This window comes from Bos indicus x Bos taurus, chromosome 7 (genome assembly GCF_003369695.1).
Source record: "Bos indicus x Bos taurus breed Angus x Brahman F1 hybrid chromosome 7, Bos_hybrid_MaternalHap_v2.0, whole genome shotgun sequence".
NCBI lineage: Eukaryota > Metazoa > Chordata > Mammalia > Artiodactyla > Bovidae > Bos > Bos indicus x Bos taurus.
The window spans coordinates 20,141,646-20,167,864 of record NC_040082.1 but is presented as its reverse complement, the minus strand read 5'-3'; the positions used below and the strand labels follow the sequence as shown (position 1 = coordinate 20,167,864).

The following is a 26,219-nucleotide window of genomic DNA, read 5'->3' as shown; positions in this document are numbered from 1 at the left end:
TAAAACATCTGAAAACCTTCCCAGGAACATTAGGCATGATGTTTTTCACATAGCAGAGTTTCCATTGTATCACTGCGTACTTTGGGTCTTTAACTATTTATCTTTTGTCTTTCACACCGTCTGACATCTTAATGGGAGAGTTAAGTGAGGCGATCACATTTTCCAGCGATGACTATGTGCTTAGCACTTTGTATATAGTGTCTTATGTAATCTTTATAACTTTGTTGTATGCATAAAGAAACTGAGGCACTGGGATTGGTGTCACTTGCCAAAGCTATTCCTGTAACATATAAAAATCTATATATACGATTAATCTGTACCCACAAACTCTCTGCCATATGAAGTTGAGGAAGGGGATTTAGCTAGTGGATAAGTGTCATTGTGTGAAATATGTGTGATATGACTTTCGGGGTTGTTTCTGTAATAAATGATAATTAAACATAAGTACTCTCATGGAAAAAGAACACTAGAAGGCAGAATATATAAGTTCAAGATTTGATTTCCATACGGGGCTAGGTGTGATTTGGGACCAAGAGTAACATTTGTAGGCCTCAGATTCCTACTCTCTGGAAAGGAAGATTCAAGAAGGTAAATACCTCTGTCATCTCTGCTACTGTTATAGTCCCAGTGCCTAGATGGGCCTTTGAAATTTAGTATGCTCTCAGGAATGTTTATCAAGTGAATGAATGAAAAAGAGTATAAATTGAGAAAGAAAAATGGCCATAAAACCTAGCCCATCGCAGAACATTTTTCTCTGTGCAAACATTCTTTGTTTTCTTGTCTGTCTCCCACTGGGGACTGAGACCTGGGGCTGTGATCACATTTCCCCATTCCCTGGAACCGTGTCTGATTCTACCACCTGATCAGCTCTCAATAAGTAAAAAATTGTTTAAAAGTCTGGAACAAAGGACCGTTTACTTCATCATTCTCACGAGGCTGTTCACATGGAAAGGAGGTTTGAATATCGGCGTGGGTTTCTTCAAGCACACATTTACAGAACAATGACAGTTGATTATGACTGAGAGTAAATCAAAACAAATGAAGCAAAATATAAAGTAACATAAATACACTAAGCATTTCCTAACATTTTCAGACTTTGGGGATACCCTGAATTTCTTGTATGGAAAAAAATGAATGTGTGAACTAATTAAAAAATCAAGTCAGAACTTTAATCGTTGAGTAGATCCCGGCCCTTTGTTGGTCAGTAACTCTTCATGTCTAAGCCATGTGAGTGTGTGTCCTGAGCCATCAGACCTGCTCATCTTATGTTCTCTTTTCTTTCCTAGTCTGTGAATTTCTGGTACGTGCTGGTGATGAATGATGAACACACAGAAAGGCGCTATCTGCTCTTCCTCCTTCTGAGCTGGGGACTCCCAGCTTTAGTGGTGGTGGTCCTCATAGTTATTTTGAGAGCAGCCTATCATCAGAGCATGCCACAGATCTATGGACTCATCCACGGTGACCTGTAAGTACATCCAGGGAGCGCACACTGCCCCCTCAGCCTCCTCTACTGATAGATGCTGGGAGCCGCTGACTGGGGGTTCCGACTGAAGAAGCACCATGAGGAAAGACCTTTGTCTTCCTGCCACACCATCTACATCTCTCCTTCCTCTAATTCTCTCTTTAAATAAAGAACTGTAGCATCTTGCTGTTTTCTCAGGTGGGTTGTATATCAAACAGTTCATGGCCATTTATATCGATACCTCGCCATAGTCTAGTTTGTTAGATTGTGACAAACCAGAAATACCCAGTGCAGTCAGGGTACTATGAACATTTTGATCAAGAATTTAATCAGTCGATAATTTGGAGAGTGGCACATTGTCTAAGGAGTCTGATGCTTTTGGGAGGGGGAGCAGAGTTTGGCAGGTACCATCATCCATAAGGTACCTAAATACAAAAAGACTATGTCTTGGAGTGAATGGAGAGTGGCTGCAGGAGTACATGGGAAGGAGCCATGGTCAGCTAGGTCCTTCTGATAGAGTCTTATTAAAGTTCACTGTAGCCTTGAAATCTAACAGATCTTTATACATGCATGTGTATGCATGTCTTAATCCTGAATCTGGTGTCTCACAACTTTGAGGACCACTCAACCCCTTCAAAAAAACCTTTGTGATAATAAAGGTTAATCAACTCCCTTGGTGTAATGAAGATTTAGAGGACAAAGTAACGTTTGTGAATGAGAAAGAATTAGCCTAGTTGCAATCTTCTGAGGACAGTAGTACCTCTCTATCTCACAGGTTATCATGAAGAAAATAATTAGGTAATAGATGTGAAAAATCTTTTAAAATGAAAGTACTATATAAGCAGAAGTTATTTCAATGTTATTTTTGCCTACAATCAGTTATAATCATTCATCATATACTTAATCAATGCTTGTTATCCACGTGTGCAGATACACTTCACACATGGGTAGTCACACACTGATATCCTGCATGCCATTTGACCAAAGGATATTAACTATGTAATACACACATACCTATTGCGATACCGTATATAGTAATTTTGTCATTCTATTTAAATTCAGTAAGATTCCTTCATGCTCATTAATTTGTAGTATTACAACAATTTATTAAAATATAGTAGTCGCTAAGAGTCGGACACGACTGAGCGACTTGACTTTCACTTTTCACTTTCATGCACTGGAGAAGGAAATGGCAACCCGCTCCGGTGTTCTTGCCTGGAGAGTCCCAGGGACAGGGGAGCCTGGTGAGCTGCCGTCTATGGTGTCGCACAGAGTCGGACAAGACTGAAGCGACTTAGCAGCAGCAGCAGCAGCAGCAGTATATTCTGTCCATATACAATTCTTAAAGCCTAATCTTCCAGAAAGGAGTAGTTGTGTCTTTTTCCAATTATATTATGACATTTAAAAATCTTTTATTGGAGGGACTTCCCTGGTGGTCCAGTGGCTAAGACTTCATGCTCCCAGTGCAGAGGGTCTGGGTTCAATCCCTGGTCAGGAAAGTAGAGCCCACCTCTCCCAACTAAAAGTTTACATGCTGCAGCTACAGATCCCGTAGGCCACAACTAAGACCCAGCACAGCCAGATATGTAAATAAATGGTTTTAAAATATAAAATAAATATATTGCAATATAGTTGATTTGCCATGTTGTATTAGTTTCAGGTGTACAGCCAAGTGAATCAGTTAGGCATATATATATATATATATATATATCCCCTCTTTTTTTTTATTCTTTTCCTGAATGGAGCATTACAGAGTATTGAGTAGAGTTTCCTGTTCTGTACAGCAGGTTCTTATAGTTATCTGTTTTGTATATAGCGCTGTGTATATGTCAGTCCCAGTCTCCCAGTTTATCCCTCCCCTCCCCCACCCCCTTGTGACCGTAAATTTGTTTTCTACATCTGTGATTCTCCTTCTGTTTTAAATAAGTTCCTTATGACCTTTACTACTCCTGACATTAATTTAAATCTTGGACTGCCAGGATTAATTTCAGAAAGTTCTGCATCTTTCTTTGTCAGATACAACGTAACCATGAGACAAGTCCTGGGGGCCCTCAGCCATCTCTTTCATGAGCTCCCTGGTGAAATAGGGTTATTTGGTGGCAGTTTTAGCATCACATGTGGATACACCCAGCCTGGATAAATGGGACCCAATGCAAGTGATGTTAGTAAAAATAAACTATACAAGAAGGTCCAAATCACCCGAGTTTTAAGATATTTGCCTCTGAGGTTTTGCAGAAAGTTCTTTTTAACCAACTCAGCTATAATAAATGAAATGTAACATATATTAACCTTTTACCCAATCTTAATATTATAGGATTATTGAAACTTTGTTTGGTTAGTATAGGTTATTTAGCTTCTTCATTCACATATAATATTCATGTGAATTTTTTCCAGATTTTTAAAAAGTGTATATTTTTAATATTACTTTAATCTCAATGTAGAAAGAATAATTACTATGTTATTTTTTTAGTATTTATGAAAAATATTTTATGCTTATATAATCATTTAAAAACATGCCTTTCCTCTGGGGATGATAGGATTTGTGGTTGTAAAATAGTAGGACATCTGTTGTGCAATAGTTGTTTGTAATAATAAAACTTTTTCAGTTAAGAATTTTCCCTAAGTAGATCTCTAATGCGTTAATATATTCAAGTTGTTACAATGCTTTTGTCAAATCTTGGAACCAAGATTATGATAATTAGATAAAACCAGGAAGTGATCTCTCTTTTCCTGTTAGCTGAAAAAGTTTACAAGTTTGGTGTTATTTCTTCTTTATTATTTTTGAAGAAGTCACACATGAACCCAGCTAGGCCTCATGTTTTCTTTGCAGGAAGACTTTTAATTACAGATTCATTTTCCTTTAAACATATACAACTATTAATATTTTCTGTATGCAGTTCTTTCTGTGTCAATTTGATATATTGTCTTTTTTTCTAGGAATGTTTCTATTTTATCTACCTATTCAAATTTTTTAGTGTTTGTAGGAATGAATATGTTTTTCATTCTTGATATTAATAATTAGTATCTTCTCTCACTTTTTATCTCTTGATCAGTCTCCTGTGAATATTGTTGTTTTTTCCCAAGTTCAACTTTTGAGTTTTTCATATTCTCAATTGTGCATTTGTTTGCAATTTCATTGCTCATTTCCTTATTTTATTTTTATTTTTAGGTTTCATCTAATTTTTCTTTTTTTATTTATTCTATTTATCTTATTTGCTTTGTTTACTATGTGCTAGGTACTGTGTATTTATTTTATTTATTTAAAATAAATTTCCTCAGCTTTATGGAGATATAATTCACATATATAATTTTATAAGTTTAAGGTATCCAATGTGATGATTTGGTACTCACATCTGTTGTGAATTAATTATCACAATAAGATTGGTTAACACTTCCATCACCTCACATAATTGTGTGTGTGTGTGTGTGTGTGTATGGTAAGAACATTCAAGATTTCTTCTCTTAACAACTTGCAAGTACATAATATATTATTGTTAAATATAGCCACCATGCTATACATTGGATCCCCAGAACTTATTTATAACTAGCAGTTTGTGCCTTTTGACCAACATCTCTCCACTTTTCCCATCCTTGGGTCATAGCAGCCACCATCCTAATCTCTGTTTCTATGAGTTCAACTTTTTAAACATTCCTCATATAAATAAGGTTATATAATATCTATCTTCCTGTGTCTAAATTATTTCACTTAGCATAATGCCCTCAAGATCTATCCGTGTTGTTGCACATGGCAGGATTTCCTTTCTTGTGACTGAATAATATTGTAGTGTATTGTATATATTGCAATATATATCTCACATATTTATCCATTCACTCATAGACAGATTCTTAGGTTGTTTCTATATCTTTGCTACTGTGAATAACACTGCTATGAACATGGGGGTGCAGATATCTCTTCACAATCCTGATTTCATTCCCTCTGTGTGTATACCCAGAGGTGGGATTGGATCTTATAATAGTTCTATTTTTAACTTTTTGAGGAACCTCCATACTGTTTTCTATAGTGATTCTAACAATTTGCATTCCCACCAACAGTTTGTGATCTTTATTATTTCCTTCCTTCTGCTAACTTTGGGTTTCTAGTTCCTTGAGGTTTAAAGTTAGATTGTTTATTTGAGATCTTTCTTTTTTCTTCATGTAAGCTTTTATCACTATAAACTTTATCTTAGAATTGCTTTTGCAGCACCCCTTAAGTTTGGTATATTTTTTTCCATTTTTAAGATTTTTTTTTTAAATTTCCCTTTTGATTTCTTCTTTCATTCATTGGTTGCTTAGGAGTATATTGTTTAATTTCCACATATCTGTGAATTTTCCAATTTTATTCCTATAGTTGATTTCTAGTTTCATACTATTGTGGTTAGCAAACATACTTGATATGGTTTGAGTATTTTTAAATCTGTTGACTGATTTTGTGGCCTAACATATGGTCTATCCTGGAGAATGTTCTGTGTGCACTTGAGAAAAGTAGATATTCTACTGCTGTTGGATGGCATGTTCTGTATGCCTTTTAGGTCCGTTTGGTCTAAAGAATAGCTCAAGTCCAACGTTCCCTTATTGATTATTTGGGTGATATATCCATTGTTGAAAGTGGGATGTTGAAGGCCCCTACTATTACTGTATTTTTGTCCACTTCTCCTTTTAGATTGGTTAGTATTTGCTTAGTATATTTGGGTTCTCTGATGTTGGGTACAGATATTTGTGATTATTATATCCTCTTGATTAATTTACCCTTTATCCTTGTATTATGACTGTCTTTATCTCTTGCTATACCTTTTGAGTTAGTCTAGTTGTATGATATAAATATAACTACCCCTATTCACTTTCAGTTTCATTCATTCACTTAAGCCCTTGTGTGTCCATAAAGGGGAAGTGAATCTCTTGTAGGCATCATATATTTGGGTCTTTTAAAAAAAACAATCTATCCGTCATTTTGTGCCTTTATATTGGAGAATTTAATCTATTTACATTTAGAGTAATTATTGATAAGGACTTACTGATTCATCTTACTGTTTTCTGACTATTTTATTGTTCATTTGTTCTTTTCCACTTTTCTTGCTAATCTTCCATTTTGAACTGGTGATTTTCCATAGTGATATGTTTTAATTTCCTTCTCTTTATCCTTTATGAGTCTACTGTAGATTTTTGCCTCATGGTTACCATGAAGCTTACAATAAAATATCTTACTTATATAATGTTAAATTTTATACTAATAACAACTTCATTTATATATAAAAACTGCTTTTACTTCTCCCTTTTACTTTTTGGGGTCACACTTTACATCTCTTTATATTATATATTTATTAACAAATGAATGCAGTATAGTTATTTTTAATATTTCTGTCCTTGAACCTTTTAAATAGAGTTACATGGTCAACACATTGCCTAAGTACTGTATCAGAATATTCTGAATTTGACTGTATGCTTACCTTTACCAGTATGTTGTATATTTTCATGTGAGTAATTAGTGTCCTTTCCTTTCAGCTTGAAGAACTCCTTTCAGCTTTTACTTGTAAAATGAGCCTAGTAATGATGAATTCCTTTGGTCTTTGGTCTTTTCTGACAGCTTTGCCAAGTAGGAGGGTATTGTTGGTTGCAAGGTTTCTCTTTCAGCATTTTGAATATATTATTCCACTCTCTACTGGGATATCTCTAAGGTCTCTGCTGAGAAATCCACAGATGGCATTATGGAGATTCCCTTGTAGGTTACAAGCTTTTTTCTCTCTGGCTGCTTTTTAAGATTCTTTCTTTGTCTTTGATTTTTGATATTTTTATTATGTGTTTTTTTGGAGAAGGTCTCTATAAGTGTAGTTTGGGGACATCTATTATTTGTCCCCAAATAATATTGTCCCCATGTATTATTTACTCAGAAGTCCAATAAACATCTTTACCAGATGACACGCAGCTATCTTATATTCAGCAAGGTTAAAATTAATCTCTTAAATATGTGCTTTGACCTACAGTCTGTATGAAAAGTCAACCATCTTCCCGGGTTCTCAAGCTGTGAACTTGAGAGTTTTTCTACTTTTTTCCCCCTTACATTTCACATCCTATTAATCACAAATTGTGTCCTCGCCCACCTCTTAAATGTTTTCCTAATCATTTTCATTTCTTATTGCATCACCATCTCTTCAGGTCACCTGTGTCATCTTTGTCTAGTCTGTTGGATTACCTTTTAACTTGTGTCCTTATCTCTAATTTCTTCCTTTTATAACCCATCCACTAAATTTTGGAATATGGAAATGAGTATATAACTCTGATGCTTAAAATTCAAGTTGTTTTTCATCACCTCAAGGTCACGGATGTTAGGTTATCCCCAGTTGACTCTGAACTCTTGAACCAGCTTCCTTAGCACCCTTCCCAGCCATCCTTTCTGGTTGCCCTTTGTAACTAAGTCCCTTGATATTTCCCATGGTCTCTTATGCCTGCACCTTTACCTATATCTTATTAATCTCAAATGCTTTCCTTATGTCTGCCCCCCTAATACCTGTTTTTTCCCTCTAAACATCAGCTTAAATATCAGCTGTTTGAAGTATCTATTTTCAAATTAAAGCACTACCTCATATATACTCTTGGTAGAGTCAGAACTTTTCATAAATCCTGTGATTGTACCAATCATACTATATTATGAATATTTGATAAAGTTATCTATGCAAATTGAAATTCAGCCTGGAGGTCAGTGATTAATGCCAGAATATATGGTAAAAACAATAAATTTATGAAGAATGTAAGGTTTAATTTTTCCCTTGATGGAAGTAACTGAACCAGAAAAAAGAAAAGCCTTAACAACTAAGGTAAGTGTATACAAATGTGGATTTAGAGGAAACTTTCATGCTTTCTCTATGCAATAATGTATGTATAATAAAATTTTACACCATAAAATTATTAGCAAAATGTATCTAAAATACTTGCGTGTGTGTTAGTCTCTCAGTCATGTCCAATTCTTTGTGACCCCATAGACTGCAGGCCACAGGGCTCCTCTGTCCATGGAATTCTCCAGGCAAAAATACTGGAGTGGGTTGCCATGCCCTTCTCCAGGGGATCTTCCCAACCAAGAGACCGAACCCAAGTCTCCTACATTGCAGGCAGATTCTTTACCATCCGAGCCTCCTGGGAAACCCTGTTCTAAAATACCTAGAAGTCACCAAATGGTACTAATGTCTCAACATTTTAAATACTGTGTGAGATTTGTTGTGTCTTATAAGGAAAAAGTTTTCTTATACAAATATGATAGATAAAATCTTTTAATTCACCAAGGCTAGTGGATTTACAAGTCTGCACTGGGTGCTGTACTTCATAGACAAAACTACATTTAATATTTTATAGGCTCTTTCAAATCTTTCTCCAAATCATGTTGTGCAATTTAGGTCTAGATTCAAAAATCCACTGCTGCTGCTGTGCAATCTAGACCTAAATTGCACAACATGATTTGGAGAAAGATTTTAAAGAGCCTATAAAATATTAAATTTAGTTTTGTCTATGAAGTAGAACACCCAGTATAGACTTGTTACTGCTTCTTTTGTCACTGAACCAGGTTATCCTATGAATCTATGAAAAATTATACTAAAAGTTAACAAAAGAAGACTTACATACTTTAAAGATTTTTTAAAAGACATTTTCATAACTTCTTGACAATTGTGCTAGAAACTCCTCTAGTTGTTTTTTAACCTTATAATTCAACAGTGCTTAACTAAAGTAAAGCTAAAGTAAATGAAATCTATCCTTGATTGATTTCCATTAGTTACCAGACATAAGTCTATTGAGAATACCCAGAGGTAGTCCCTATTGAGTGGTTTACATTTAGTGTCTTTGGAAGTAGCCACCTATTTTTCTTGGATTAGCTTCTCAGCTGCTTTAGGGAAAGGAAAAAATCTGAAGAAGAATCTCTAGCTTTATCATACCAAGTGCAGAGGAAAGAGAGTATAGCACTGAGTCAGGAGCCAGGATGGAAGCCAAAGGAATATGGGCCTGAGAAATTGTCCCTAAAGACATAATCTGCTATTAATCTGGGGCCACAGTTATGTGACTGTGGAAGGATAGAATGACTGAGAATGAGTGCCAGAGGGGAGGACAGTGAATTAACTTATCTCAATATTCCAGTATTCCTACCTCTGAGCTCTAAGACCCTGACAGATTAATAAATGTCAATAACAGTAAAAGTGGTTTTACAGTGATAGATTGTTTTGTACTCCCCAATCACTTGCATTTTTCTCTTTCTTGCTAAGTTGTATGAATTCAAACCTAAAGAAAAATCAGCAAATTACTTATTGAGTAGCTATTAATATTATGTGCTAAAGCATAACTGAATTCTCTTCTATTTAAGCTATGTATTTGTTTGTGATAAAAAAAAAATGCCTGACAATTTAAAAATCGATTACTTTTCTTTTTTAAGTTTTTCAGTATTTTAGTTTCTTAGTATGTTTGGTATGATGTTTTATTTTCAATATTCTTAGCAAATCTTAATTATAACCTATTCTGATTATCCTGCTCCTGAACTGAATTACCTGTTTTATAAATAACGCAATCCTCTGAAAACAATCTAATTTTGCTAGCTATATTAGCAGAAACCTTGTTAACATGGAGGACAAATCTGTATACTCTAAATTAGAACTAAATAGAAGTAATGGTGCTGAATGGGGCGTATGATATTATGTGATATTATGTGAGAGTCTTTATTTTTATTGAAAACAATAGTTGTGAATGTGGGAAGCCTATTTACTTATCATCTTAGAGAAAATTAGAGAAAATCATCTGAGGATTAGAGAAAATTGGTGTAAGTCTATGGAAGAGAGGTGTTGTCAGGATCTCTGCATGGATTTTCTCAAGTGGGTGGTTTATTATTGCACATGGATGTGTGTATACACACAGAGAGAGAAATGCACGGATAGAAATAGCAGCGTTCTACTAGCATTTTTCATTTATTCAGAACTCCAAAATAAAGAAATATTGAGTGTTTGCTTCCCCACAAGGTCTTAGAATCATGGAACCAAAGGGTTGGAAAATCTCCAGCTTGCCTTAATAAACTTCCAGTCATGTCCTCAAAAGCATATCATGATTCAAGCTCCTGTTCAAAGACTCATTAGCTTCTTGAACTTCTTATTCTAAACATACTCAGTTTATCTGACCTTTTATAGCTGCTGATTTTACAACTCATTCTACCACCCTTACCTCATTCTCTTTGCTCATGTTAGCTTTAGCTCCCCTAACACCAGCTTCAGCTTTTCTGACTATTGCTGCATCTCTGTGAGAAAAATTCCAACTGGTGCTTTGTCTTACATCCCTCAGGGCTTCTCTTAAGTCCCTGGATTCTCTTCTTCACAGAGAAAGGGGCATGTTGATGAAAAGGAAACTTGATAAAGCCTTGAATCCAGTGTGCATCCAATCCTTGAGTAATCTTCACAGCATCACTGACAAATGTTCATTCACCTTATATTTGAACTGTTCTGTGAGAAGGCGTGTATTTCCTCTCAGGGCTTTTCATACAGAGTAGAAATCTTTTAGATTATGGCTCGAAATCTAATTGCCAGACTCACACCAAAAAACCCCTAAACATTTCAATTCAATAATCCTCCTGTTTGTCCCTATTCTTTTGCTTCCAAGCTAAACATTTCTGATTTGTTCAAATATTTCCACATAAAGCATGCTTTTGTGTGTCTTTTCATTATCTTAGTAGCTCTCCTCTATACTTGTTCTATCTATCCATCTATATTAGTCTTCTTCTACATTTTATTTTTGAAAGAATTTTAAACACAGACAAGTTGAAAAAAACTATCAAGTTCACATATACCCTTCACCCAAGGACATATATGTACATACTTATATAACCGTAGTACAATGTTCAAAACCAGGAAATTAACTATGAGAAAACACACTTAACTCCACTGCAAACATTCTTCAGATTTCACCAGTTTTCGTCATCTTTGGAGACAAGCGTGTGGCTTTATTAATGTGTGTCCATATACTAACATGATGTATGATATTTATTAGATGGAGCATACCTACTGTTCAAGGAAGACCTCCATCTTGGTCACTGTATTATTTCTTAATGTAGAGTTGAATTCTCTTTATTTTTCATTTAGTATTATTTTATCAGTTCAAGAGTGATGCTGATCTATTGTTTTTTTCCCCCTTTGGACCGCCTTTATTTGGTTTAGGTAATAGTGTCTGTGAATATGTGTCACACATGAAGTAATAATTGCATGCAATCTATCAGACAAGGCTGGCTAAATGTTGTTGACCTCATGAATTCCTGTGGGCGGCTTATCATTTTACTACCTCCAGTTATTCTGAAACTATTATTTCAATTATTTCTATCCTTTTGTTTTGCATCTTTGACATTAGGATTGCAAATAATACACTCTCTGATATTTATGAAATTCAACTTCTATCAACCTAAGGTAGGATTAGGTTTGTTTTGCTTTCTTTTTTTTTTTGGTCATAAGTGAGAAAAAAAATGCTTCTAAAACTTGCAATTTTCTATGATACTCTCTCATTTAATTTAGACTGATATAACAGAATACCGTTGACTACTGGTGACTTGGAGAAGGAAATGGCAACCCACTCCAGTATTCTTGCCTGGAGAATCCCATGGACAGACGAGCCTGGTGGGCTAAGGTCCATGGGGTCGCAAAGAGTCGGACATGACTGAAGCGACTTAGCACACACTGGTGACTTAAGCAAGACATTTATTTCTCACAGTTCTGGAGGCTGCAGTTCCCCATCAGAGTGCCAACAGGGTCAGGTTCTTGGTGAGGGCCATCTCACTGGTCTTGCCCTCACATGGCCTTCCTTAGTGCATGTGGAGAGAAATTCTGTGTTTCCTCTTTATCTTTATAAGAGCATTAATCCCATCACAAAGCACCACTCTATGACCTAATCTAACAGTAATTATTTCCCAAAGGTGCCACTTCCAAATACATCACATTGGGAGATAGAGTTTCAACATATGAATTTGGGGGAAGGAGAGACACAAGCATTCAGTCTAAAGCTGGTCTTTTATAGTTTATCTAAATGTAAGTACAACCTGAAGTGAAAGATTAAGTATCTGTTTAGTTCCAGGAACTCCTTTTAGGGAAGATCACAAGTTGTGAAAAATAATAGAACATTAACTTCATCTATGTTGAAAGATGAAGAAATGTTTTCTTCTATATTCAGAAGCAATTAGATTTATTCTAATATTATTCTCAGAGTTCAGTTCTGTTCAGTTCAGTTGCTCAGTCATGTCCGACTCTTTGCAACCCCATGGGCTGCAGCACGCCAGGCCTCCCTGTCCATCACCAACTCCCGGAGTTTACCCAGACTCATGTCCATTGAGTTGGTGATGCCATCTAACCATCTCATCCCCTGTCATCCCCTTCTCCTCTTGCCTTCAATCTTTCCCAACATCAGGGTCTTTTCCAATGAGTCATCTCTTCACATCAGGTGGCCAAAGTATGGGAGTTTCAGCTTCCACATCAGTCCTTCCAATGAACATTCAGGACTGATCTCCTTTAGGATGGACTGGTTGGATCTCCTTGCAGTCCAAGGGACTCTCAAGAGTCTTCTCCAACACCACAGTTCAAAAGCATCAATTCTTCGGCGCTCAGCTTTCTTTATAGTCCAGCTCTCACATCCATACACGACCACAGGAAAAACTACAGCCTTGACTAGACGGACCTTTGTTGGCAAAGTAATGTCTCTGCTTTTTAATATGCTGTCTAGCTTGGTCATAACTTTTCTTCTAAGGAGTAAGCGTCTTTTTGTTTCATGGCTGCAGTCACCATCTGCAGTGATTTTGGAGCCCAGAAAAATAAAGTCAGCCACTGTTTCCACTGTTTCTCCATTCTCAGAGTAGTGTCAAATAAATATTTTTATTTATGATTATTTCAGTAGTATCAATAATATCTTTTTCCAAGTCTCAATACTCATTATAATAACAATATAATAATAGATAACTTCACCTATAACTTCATATGAAAGATATTGGTACATATTTTTCTACCTTTCTTCTGTGTATATTCTAATACTTGTATATGCACTTGGTCATACACACATACATGCACACTCGGAACAAAAACAGGAGTGTTCTATTTTGCAATCTCCTTTTTCAAGTATTTCTTTTTTTTTAAAGTCTTTTATTATTCTTACTGTTATTTTATTTATTTTTATCTTCTGGCCCTGCTGCCCGGCATGTGGGATCTTAGTTTCCCAACCAGGGATCAGACCTGTGCCCCCTGTATTGAAAGCACAGCCTTAACATCTGGACCACCAGGGAAGTCCCATGCAGTCTAATTTTTATTTATGGGACAATTTTGTATATTGGTATATATCAACCACATTTTGTACTATAATATTACATGTATTTCACCCACCTTCTATTGGTAGACTTTTGAGCTATTTCCATTTTTTCTTTGTAACATTGTTGTAATTAACTTCCCTATATAGGTATCTTTGTATGCTTGTGTTATTGTTTGCCGTAGGATGAATTTTGAACAGTGGGATGAGTCATTCAAATAAGACTTTAAAAGATAGTACTAAAGTGTTTTCCAAAAGTGACACACACAAAATATGACAGAGCCTGTTACAGCACATTGTTGACAACTCTGGGCATTATAAAATATTTTTCAGTACTTGCCAACATGAGATACATATGCTTATATATACATGTAAGGATAGATATGTTTTATATGTTTATGCACATAGACGTTCTTATCTATCTATTCACCACTCAACAGGCTCTGGTGCTTTGGTTTAGTTGCTCAATTGTGTCTGACTTGTTGCAACTCATTGAGTTGCAGGCTTCTCTTTCCATGGGATTTTTCAGACAGGAATACTGGAATGGGTTACCATTTCCTTCTCCAGGGGACCTTCCCATTGAACCTGGGTCTCCTGCATTACACATGGATTAGTAACCAAGTGAGCCACTAGGGAAGCCCCTATGTTTTATTTATGTATATATATACACACACACACACACACACACACACACACACACGCACACATATACTTTAATAGCTTCATTTATTATGTATCAGATGTTATACTAAGTACATTTGTATATTTATATATCATTTGTATATTTATTTACCATTTTATTTATTTTATGACTTGCTTGTTCATCTCTCTCCATTAATTTTTTTGATTGTTCATGTTTTCCAATAATTTGAAGAGATGATTTTTTTTGTCTTGTTTTCTTTTTCAGTTTTTTGGAGGTGAGGTGCACTATATTAGGGCTATTAGCTTTTGTCTCCCTTGAATTTTTATTTCTCTATTAACACATCTATCTGTTTGTAAGGAAAATTTCCATTTTAATGTATGAGATAAGCTTTTGTGTGATATCAGACTGTTTCAGAGAATTATTTTAAGTGTTTTGTGTGCTAATTAAATTTTCCAAGTACAATAATAGTACAGTTAACATGTTGGGAACATTTAAAGTGATTTACTCAGGGTCACAATGGTGAAAACGTGTTGCCACAAGACTCTCAGTCTGTGTTCCTCCTAATTTATTAACTAGAGGCAGAATCAGGAAGAATAATGATTACTTTTTAATGCAGAGTGCTAGAAATTTAGGCATCTGAAATATCAAACTGAATAAAGCATTAGGAAAGAGGTAGTTGTAAAACTGCAGGAGATGGAGTTGTAATGAGAGATGCTTGTGAATTGCATTTCATCTTGCTTATTTCCTTTAAAAATTTTACATATAAAATGGAAGAGTTGATCAACTTTCATTTTCAGATGCTCTGTGTTACAGGGAATCTTATAATGTATTAAAAACTCTCATTTGGAAGACTAAAAAAGCTCATACAACCACAAATGGTCAAGCCTGTGTTAGTTCAGGAAACAAATCAATTATTTATAGAGGAAGTTTTGTTGACGTCTCTAAAAAGAAAATGCCCACAAATACAAACAATTTGTCCAACAGGATATTTGGTGACTAAAGGAAACTACTCCTGGCTCAAAAGAATATTTTGACAGTTGATTTTGGGATTGTATTTTCTAGCTTTTAGCTTTTCAAGAGCAAGGAATCTGCTTGCTGTTTTTGTCCTTAAAGTAACATTTTTTTACTGTAAAATTAATCATTGTTTTAGAAATTATGGAAAACTTAGAAAATGTAATTTTAAAAAGTCAGATCATTCCTGTCATTCAAATATTAGCACTTCTAGTTGTGTGTGTGTTTCTCTAATTTATAGATTTTTGTTTTTTTAATGTAAAATTGAGGTCACACAGTTTTATCTCCTTATTTCACTTAATATTACATCGTTAGCTTTTCCCATGCCATTGGTATAGTGTGTTAGTCACTCAGTCATATCCAACTCTTTGTGACCCCATGGACTGTAGCCCACCAGGCTCCCCTATCCACGGGATTCTCCAGGCATGAATACTGGAGTGGGTTGCCATTTCCTTCTCCAGCCATTCGTATACCTCCACACTTTAATGGCATCACACAATATTTGTCTCAAGATAGACTTTATCATAGTGCATTTTCCATTCTCCAGCACTGGGCATTTAAGTTCTTTCCTTCCCTCATTTTTAATATTTAAAAGATCTGCAGTAAGTGTGCTGTGTCACATTTCTACATCACAACCTGTGGCGGATTCATTTCAATATTTGGCAAAACTAATACAATATTGTAAAGTTTAAAAATAAAATAAAATTTAAAAGAAAATAAAAAGAAAAGAATTGAAATTACTGGATTTAAAAATATGAAAATTTTAGAAATATTGCCAAACAGTCATCCAGAAAGGTTGAAAACTTAATCTTAATGATATTTCTGGAGAATACCAGTCTCCCAACAGTGCTAGTCTTGATTATGATGAGCTTTATGGTTTTGATAGGTAAACGCAGTTCATTAAACTTTTCCAGAGAAACAGAACCAATAGGGTGTAGACAGGTGATAGATAAAGAAAGAAAGAAATTTACTGCTAGGAATTGACTCATGACATTACAGAGGATAGCAGTTACCAACATCTGCTGGCAAAGTCAGCAAGTTGGAGACCTAGGAGAGTTCATCGTGTAATTCCACTTCAGAGGCCGGCAGGCTTGAGACCTCAGAAGAGGTGGTGTTTCAGTTGGTGTCTGAAGGCAGGAAAAAAGCCAGTGTCCCAGTTCAAAGACCGTCAGGTAGGAAGAATTCTCATAAGGGAAAACAGTCTACTTTACTCTGTTTATCTACCAATTTAAATACTAATCTCATCCAGAAACACCCTCATAAACACAGGCAGAATAATATTTGACCAAATATCTGGGCAACCCATGGCCCAGTCAAGTTGACGAATAAAATTAGCCATCACATGCAGTGATTTATTATTGTTTCTATTGCTGGTCCTTTAATGAAACCAGAGTTTGAATACATTTTTATATAGTTGACCATTCTTACTTCTCATAAATTGTTCATGTTCTTTGTTTTTCTGTTTTTTTTTTTTTTTTTTTCGTGGATTTGTGAGAGCTTTGTTCCTATTAAAGATATTATCCTCTATAGTATTTGATGAAATATTTGTCACAACGTCATGTGATTTACATTTTTAGTTTGTAGTAAAACCTATTTTCTTGAAATATGCATCTTGTATGCTTAGAAAAGTTGTGTGTTCTTTCAACATGAATATTTATTTCTTCCTTAATTTCAGAAAATTTTTCTTCGGTTGCATCCTAATGCCTCTCTGTTTCTTTACATTTAGGGAGGTTCTTTATTTCCTAAATACCACCTAACTTACTGGATCCTCGTATCTCCCATATATCCATTATATTCTCCCTAATTTCTTTTCCCTTTGTGTTTTTTGGTCTCAAATATTTTCCACTTTTTGATAATTTAGTTGCTTGCTATATTTTTTATTTCTTTTTCTCTTAAATAATTTATTATTTTTGCCAGATATTATTTTTCACACTAGAACTCTGGAAATAATTTATTATCATCTAACATTTTATATTACAGAAATTAGCCTGATACTGTTTTCCATTCAGGTAAACTTATTCTTCACCTTGGATGCTTATAGGTGTTTAACATTTTTATTTCTGTAATGTAAAAATTGGGGCTGAATAGATATATAGTTATAACTATTTTTCTCCTTTAAATGTGTTACTTGGATTCTTAACTCCACAGACATAGTGTGCTCTGCTTCTCTGAGTTGTCCAATCATATGTATTTTCTTTGCTATTTTCCCATTGTTTTAGAATCAGAGATACCACAGTATTATGAGTACGGATCACTGTACCTTGTCTTCTGTGGTCACAAGAACCGCACTTTCTTCCTTGTTTTCAGTTCTCTGACTTTTTCCCGTGCATTCTGCCACAGCTTCTCGCGTTTGAAGGCCCTGTCAGTTGAGTCAGCTGAAGCCAGTGGAGTTTCAGCTTTGTCATTCTGCTCATCACGGCTTCCAAGGCAGATTTCAGTTGTTACATATTTTCCCCATTGCTTTTGCTTCTTTGACAGTTCCTTCAGACAGCATTCTTCTGGGCCTTATTTTACTTCTTTCCTTAGGCTTTGCCTTCCTTCTTAATGCTACTTAAGTTCTAAGCAGTTAAAAAAAATTTTTTTCTGGCCTCTTAGTAATTTTCAAAATCAGTATCTTTTTAAAGAGGTTTCACTGTTTCTCCTTATGTATCCTGTATTGATGCTTCAAAAATTATTTACTCATCCTGGAATGAGATTTCCCTAGAGCCTTGGGTTGTCCAATACATGAAGCTGTGAAGGTTTGCTCTGCTTGCTTTGTTCTTAGTTAGAATTTTCTTTTTAAATATAGAGACTGATTTAAGGTCCATGTACATACTAACATCCCAATTAACAATAATGTGTAGCATATATCCACTGCAGGCCTATGGGATAGCATGGCATTTTCATCTACCTACATAGCCTAGTTGTCTGCCACTTAAGTGAACAGAATACATGAAAAATGTCAGCCCCCAATAGGCATTGTTATGAAGGTTTTTCCTGTCTCTATACCTATGAAATATATCTCTCCTAGGAATCATACTTCTCAGACTACCACACCCAATACAGTCCCCTTTATTTCTATTGCTGCTGTAGATTTGATGAACTGCAGGCTTGGAAATAATGGCTGAAGGTCATTAGTATCAACTGGATTGGTGGACTGATGGCAGGAGGAAAAGAACTCTGGCTACCTTACAAGGAAATTCTGTGAGATGCTTAGCTTGCTAGTGATAGAGACCCTGGCTCTTATTAGCTAAATTAATGCCACGTAGCTCATGGCGTGGATAACTTGTTTCTTTAAGTTACAGAGAAATTAAGGTGCAAAGCCTGAAAAAATTATGGATAGTGCAGCTGGGATTAAGCCCAGTGGGTCTACTTATCCATAACTCCATAGCTGCTCTCTCATACTGGAAACCCTGTTCTGCTGAAAAGAGAGTAACTGAGGATATTTTATATTGAATACCTGATAATTTCTCAGAAGGTAGAGGAAGCAGTAAGGCAAACGTGACATAATTCTGTTCAGTTCGAGAAACAGAAACAATAAGATCCAGCAGATACCAACCTTTGCCAGATGGAGCCCTTGATAAACAGAGAAGGAAAGCCTGAACATAATTAGATATGTGTGCACACTAAAATTTAGGAAGCTCAATTTTGAAACACTCAGACAAAAATTAGATAATATTTCATGACCAGACTCTGAATGGAAATACAGTATTAGAGGAATTAAAGTTTTTAAAATGGAATGGTTACCATAATTTTAAAGGGGAAAAAGGGAAAGAGAGTCATCACAATCAATAGGGTGTGTGTGTTCTTTCTGGTGGACTCAGATGCAACATGGACAGGCATAGTGAAAGAAAGTAGGAAAGCATCATTAATAGAAAAAGAATGGCCAGTGTAAGAAAAAGGGAAGCTTAAACCTCGGATGACATGAGACTTGAGAAAAAAATGATAAAATGACGACTGGAGGGAGAGAGGGGCCATTTACAGTTATTGTTCTGGTTAAAGATACACTCAGCAGTGGGGAAAACATCTACTATAGGAAAGCATTTAATATTAGAAAAAGAAAACATGGTTAAGGTGGTTTGGTTTTATCTTTCTCTGTCAAGTAGAATCTCTGCTGCTGCTGCTAAGTCACTTCAGTCGTGTCCGACTCTGTGTGACCCCATAGACGGCAGCCCACCAGGCTCCCCCGTCCCTGGGATTCTCCAGGCAAGAACACTGGAGTGGGTTGCCATTTCCTTCTCCAATGCATGAAAGTGAAAAGTGAAAGTGAAGTCACTCAGTCTTGTCCGACTCTAAGCAACCCCATGGACTGCAGCCTACCAGGCTCCTCTGTCCATGGGATTTTCTAGGCAAGAGTACTGGAGTAGGGTGCCATTGCCTTCTCCGAGAAAGAATCTCTAGAGGGAGAAAAGAAGTCTACTGGTAAAAGACTTGAAACCCCAAAGAAGTGAACTGATTGTAAGAGCACCAAAGTGTTCTAAAAAAACTTCACATTTCTCTTCCTGCATTGATGATGGTATTCAAATACAAGAGAATTACTCAGCGGACACTGAGTGATACAGGACAGTTAGGTAACAGAAAACAAATGGAGAACATGCAGGTATTTCCCCCAGTTTCATAAATTGCACTCTCCATCTTCCTGGTCCTGAAAAAAGTTACCAAAATATCTTTTCTGGTTTTTTTTTTTTTCATTTTAAATCACTCTTTTTATTATTTTACACAGATAAAATTTCTTAAGTCTAGGTAGACAAATCAACCTCAGATACTTATCTTATATTTTGCTTCCTGTTTTAAAAATCTATATAGCTAGTTGATTTTTATCTGATTACAGTCATCATACTTTTCAAGAAAAGGGTTTAAGCACCATATTGCCAGTAATCAGTAATTGTGTGTTCTTCACTTTAATGAGAATATCACTAGATTTTCATCATTAAGCATAATTGCTGCTTGGTGATACATGAATGAAAACACTCAAACATAAATATACACATTCCTTTATCAGACTGGAATGTTCAACTCTACTCATTACGCACTAAAATTTTAACTGGGTTCATGGCTAAAATTCAGGGGGTTTCTCCTTTCCACCATCCTATTTTTTTTTTCTTTTTGACAGAAATAAAACTAGAGGAATTTCTTACCTTCAGATAAGTATTTCTTCAAAACATCTTCCTAAACTGATTCCTTAGGAGCACTTAGAAAACAGAAAGTGGAGATAAACTGTTTATACTCTTAGACCAGTTGCCTTTATAAGGATGTGTCTATATATCAGGAGAATGTGATAAACATTGTCAACTATGACATATATTCCTATTATTTTGTAAGGACCTGATAGTAAAATATGGACTGGATATGGTTAAGTTGTTTTATGCCTGCTTAAATAAATGTGTCTGAAGGGTATTGATTTAATAATTTGCTTTGAATTCTGAAGTTAAAGTGAAATTCAAAAAACAGCCTGTCGGGAGAAGAATGGCCATGATGGTTAGGAGGATGTCAGGCGACATTATGTAGGGGGTTATGAATAGAAGCGGGGCCTTGTTATGAAAGAAAAGTCTTAGGGGACACAATAGAGCTTTCTTCAAATATGTGGAGAGCTGACATACCAAAAAGGGAGACCAGGAGAGTCAAGCTTTGATGGAAAGCTAATTAAATGACCTCTAAAGTTCTTCTGCTCTCAATGGTTTATAATTTGATTCTTTTTCATAAACCTGAAATACTGATTTGGTTTCTTTAATTGCTTTTAAATATAACACACTGCATTCAACCCTACACTAAAAAGCAGAATTCATTTTAAACTTAAAGCTTATCTATGTGCTAGTTTTAGAGTAAATGCTCAGTTAATACTCAGTAAATAAATTTGGCTGGCTGATTTACTTTAAGATTCTTCTTGTTGCTAAAAGGTCACTCAGGATATAATTCATAACCCCAAAATTGACATCTCTATGGGGAAAAAGACATGCCAAGATACTTATAAAAGAGAAATTTAGCAGTAATTTTTTAAAAGTCTATTTTTAAAGCATTCAGAACTTTCTTTTATTGAAGCTTCTTATTTTTTATTGGGGAAGAGCCGATTAACAACGTTTTGGCAGTTGTAGCTGAACAGTGAAGGGATTCAACCATGCATACACAGGAACGCATACAAAACTTTTTAAGGCAACAGTTCCAACTCGTTTGTCGCTAATATTTATATTGTGAAAATCTGCTTATGCTGCGTTCTCCAACTAATTATCAGCCATATGATTTCTCTGGGTGCTCAGGCAAGAATATTTGGCAGCTTCCTCTCACCTACTTTCCACATCCTCTTAGTCACAGGGCTATCGATCCTTTTGATAACACTTGAGACCTGTTCCCTCCTGTCCTTTTCTGTTTCATAGATCTAATTCAAGTCCCTGTAGTCCTGGACAAAGCCTATTGCAATAGCTTCACAGTCAGTTATCATATTATTTACTCCCCAGTTTAATCCTTTCCTTGTACTGTCACCGAGTTCATTCTAAAACAAGATCTGCTTAAAACCCTTCAACAACTCTCTGGAAATAAAATTCAAACTCCTGTAAACATCAGGCAGCACCATTAATGCATTGGCCCCAACTTATAATGTTTTTCAGCCGTTCTTACCCACTTGTGTATGCTAAGCCCTGGATCTATACTTTTCAAACTAGAAAACTAATAAAATGCCCCAGAGTTGTAGACAGAGCCTCAGGGTAGACATGGTTTATCTTCCTGCAGTTTAATTTTTTTTAAAAAAGATACAATAGCTTAGTTGATAAATAAAATACTAGTTTTATACTAAATGTAATAGTATGCCCTGTGACATTTGAGTAGGAACACAGGCATGTGGCCTTATAGGGGCAGATCCAGACTTCAGGCCAACTGTGGAGAGACTGAGATCACTGGTTGTTGCCAGGGACTGGGGAAGGGAGGAGCATCAAGGGGCACAGAGGATCTGTTTAGCCTAGTGAAATATTCTGTATTATACTACAGTGATGGAGATTTCATTGTACATTTGTCCAAACCTGTAAAATGCACAACACCAAGAATGAGTTGCAATGTAAACTGTGGATTTTGGGTGATTATGTGTCAATGTAGGTTTATCAGTTGTAATCTGTGGGCCACTCCTATGCAGGAGGCTATGTGTGTGTAAGGGCAGGAGATGTGGGAGATCTCAGGACCTTCCCCTCAGTTTTGCTGTGAAGCTAAAACTGCTCTAAAAACTATGAAGTCTTAGTAAAAAAAAAAAAAAAAAACAAAAAAAAAACCAACTTTATATATATATATATATGTAAGTATATAGAGCATCATCTTATTCATTGGATATATTTCTGACAGAAGAGAAACAGAGGTCTGATAATAATCTGAAGCATTTTCCACAGGCCACCTTTCGAGAGTGTACATTTTAAACCTGTTCCTCCTCCATGCTCTTCTAAGGCTGGACTCAATTGCATGTTTTCATATTTCAGTATAATCCCTGACCCTACATGTCCTCATCACTGATGCCGAGTGAGGTGGTACAATGGGTGATGTCGAACAATCAGTGCACTTCAGTTCAGTTGCTCAGTCGTGTCCGACTCTTTGCAACCCCATGAACCACAGCACACCGGGCCTCCCTGCATCACCAACTCCCGAAGCTTACTCAAACTCATGTCCGTCAAGTCAGTGATACCATCCAACCATCTCATCCTCTGTCATCCCCTTCTCCTCCTGCCCTCAATCTTTCCCAGCATCAGGGTCTTTTCCAATGAGTCAGCTCTTCACATCAGGTGCCAAAGTATTGGAGTTTCAGCTTCAACATCAGTCCTTCCAATGAACATCCAGGACTGATCTCCTTTAGGATTGACTGGATCTCCTTGCAGTCCAAGGGACTTTCAAGAGTTTTCTCCAACACCACAGTTCAAAAGCATCAATTCTTCGGCTCTCAGCTTTCTTTATAGTCCAACTCTCACACCCATACATGACTACTGGAAAAACCATAGCCTTGACTAGACGGACCTTTGTCGGCAAAGTGTTGTCTCCGCTTTTTAATATGCTGTCTAGCTTGGTCATAACTTTCTTTCCAAGGAGTGTCTTTTAATTTCATGGCTGCAGTCACCATGTGCAGTGATTTTAGTGATATCTAACAATATGTCATGATAAATGGAAATGACTCTAAGCCACGTGAATATATCCCACAGATGCCAGCAGAATTGATCCCCTCTGAATTTCCCCTTAGCCACACTGCCAGTCATTCCACCATCACCTAACGCAAGAGGCAGTGTGACAGAAGAGAAGTTGGGATTGAAAAGACAGCAGTCTTAATTGATTTCAATGAAAATATCTTAGTTTTATAAATTTTGCAAAAACTCATGCCCAGGTGAACATATTTCTGGGGCCACTCCCAAACCCCTGAAAAGGGTGTATTCAAGTGAGTGGCCCTGAAGCTCAAACTTCATTCACCAGGTACATCCACCTCTAGTTCATTTTAAGAAAGACCACAGTCTACTGATACCTGGTCATATATATATTGGGAATCCAGAGGATGATGCGAAAGCATGTCCCTCCAGTGTAGCTTAGGACATTCCAAGAAGCTTTCTCTCCTTGATCTCTCTACTTCCTTTTGTCTCGTTGGCCCTGCTCCATCTTGCTGCTGTGTCTTTTCCCATTTCTCTCTCCATCCTGGGAGATTAGTCTCCTTGCACCCTCAGAGCATAGCATATATAAGAAATACAATTGCTTCTCTTGGTAATACTGATTTTCCTTCATGCCTTTAAATACTTGATATACTGAAAAACCTTTCCCTCCCTCATGGCGAGGTTGAGATGGAACAAAGAAGATGAAGACAAGTGAAAGTGAAAATACATACAGATAATGGAAAGTTCTGATAAATTTTTGCAGCCAAACAGAAGAAGACATTTCTCTAGGCAGTGAGTCTTTTCAAACTGCAACTTCAGATCACCAGAATAACCCATTCATCCTTTGCCATTAATGATTATATGTGGTGAAGTCTAAGAAGCACTGCCCTTGACATATTCAATTATTTGGCCTTTCCAAAACATGCCAAGGCATTTCATGCTTTACCCTTTGTTCTTTTTTGGAAGCGCATTTCCCTTCTTCTCTGCTAGTGAACTTTGGCTCAATGATTAAGGTCTAGTCAAAGGTTGTTTACTCTGTGAGACCTTCTAAGAACACTTCAAGCACAGTTCATTGTGTTGCTTTCTTTTCCTGTCACATCTTTAACTCCTGTTTTCTCACTTACAAGACAAGTCTTACAGTTAAGTATTTACCTGTCTCCCAATTAGGTCATAATTTTTATGAAGACAAGGTCCTATTATTCTTTGTAATACTGGAACCCACCCTTCCAGGATCGGGCTGGTTAATGTTTAAAGTGCCTCGTGGGAGCAGAACACGACTGATCTGCAGCCTTAGTTTCTAGGTTGTAATTGCTCCCACCGTGGCTAGGTTCAAGCTACCAGTGTGACTGCCCTGAAACGAGAGGTGGGAAGAGATGCATAATAGCATCCCATTATAGAATATTTCTACCTGCACGTATATAATAGGCATATGGGTAATAATAAAATGTAGTCAAATATTGCATTGACCTAGAACTTTGTTCGGGTTTTTCTGTACGATGTTACAGAAAAATCCAAATGTACTTTTTGTCCAACCCACTAATTAGAAGTTTTGAGTTGGTGATGGACAGGGAGGCCTGGTGTGCTGCAGTCCATGGGGTCGCAAAGAGTCGGACACGACTGAGCAACTGAACTGAAGTTTTAAGTATTTATTGCTTTTGCTTTTAATATAGTTAACTGTAAGCCTGTATAATTTCATTTTTAATAAAGCTCTATTTGACAATTGGTTCACAAAAATTCTTAACAATTTAATAGTCTGTTCTCATGAGCTCGTACAAGCAGCATCAGCACAGCACTGTTTGTAGCTCCTTAGAAACAAATGTTGATGAATCATAGTGATCATTTTCAGAGGATTCTAGTAGAAAATCATGTTGAAAGTGGAGTAGGGACACTGATGTTTCCCCCAAGTCGATAATGATGTTGTTGTTGTTCTGTCACTAAGTTGTGTCTGACTCTGTGACCCCATGAACTGCCGCTCGCCAGGCTTCCCTGTCCTTCACTATCTCCAGGAGCTTGCTCAAACTCATGTCCGTTGAGTCGGTGATGCCATCCAACCATCTCATCCTCTGTTGCCCCCCTCTCCTGCCTTCGATCTTTCCCAAGATCAGAGTCTTTTCCAGTGAGTCAACTCTTTGCATCAGGTGGCCAAATTATTGGAGTTTCAGCTTCAGCACCAGCCCTAACAAAGAATATTCAGGGTTGATTTCCTTTAGGATTGACTGGTTTGATCTCCTTGCTGTCCACGGGACTCGCAAGAGTCTTCTCCAGCATCACAGTTTGAAAGTATCAATTTTTCAGCACTCAACCTTTTTTATGGTCCAATTTTGACATCCATACATGACTACTGGAAAAGCCATAATTTTGCCTATATGGACCTTTTAGCCTCATAATCTGTTGTGTTTGTATGTGACTTGCTATTTTTTCAATTCATAAAAGTCTTCCAAATGTGTAGTCCAGAGGGGCTGGTCACAGAGTAAATAATGTAAAGACTTACATTTCCTAAGTTTCCTCCAAGGGTAACTTTTCCCCTTGTGTAGAAGTGAGATGAAAGGAGGCATGTATGACCTTCCACTCTCAGAATCTCTGGAAAATGATCTTTCATCAAGGAAATGATGGGGAGAGTAGATGTGGTATCCAGAACTGTCAGTGTTTCCCCTGATAAGGTTTTACTAGCCCAGCATTGTAAACCTGCCACGTGTCCTCAGATTCTAGGTACCTCTAGGTTCTCTTGGACAGA

General features: G+C 36.5%; 1 protein-coding gene across 2 annotated transcripts in view; it reads left to right on the top strand.

Moving 5' to 3' along the window:
- The window catches only part of ADGRV1 (adhesion G protein-coupled receptor V1), a 541,641-nt gene that overhangs the window by 361,404 nt on the left and 154,018 nt on the right, over nt 1-26,219 (top strand). For both annotated transcript variants that reach the window (XM_027545616.1, XM_027545615.1), the window contains one exon: nt 1,287-1,465. In XM_027545616.1, the coding sequence (XP_027401417.1) occupies nt 1,287-1,465 (179 nt within the window). The remainder of the gene's footprint in view (nt 1-1,286; nt 1,466-26,219) is intronic.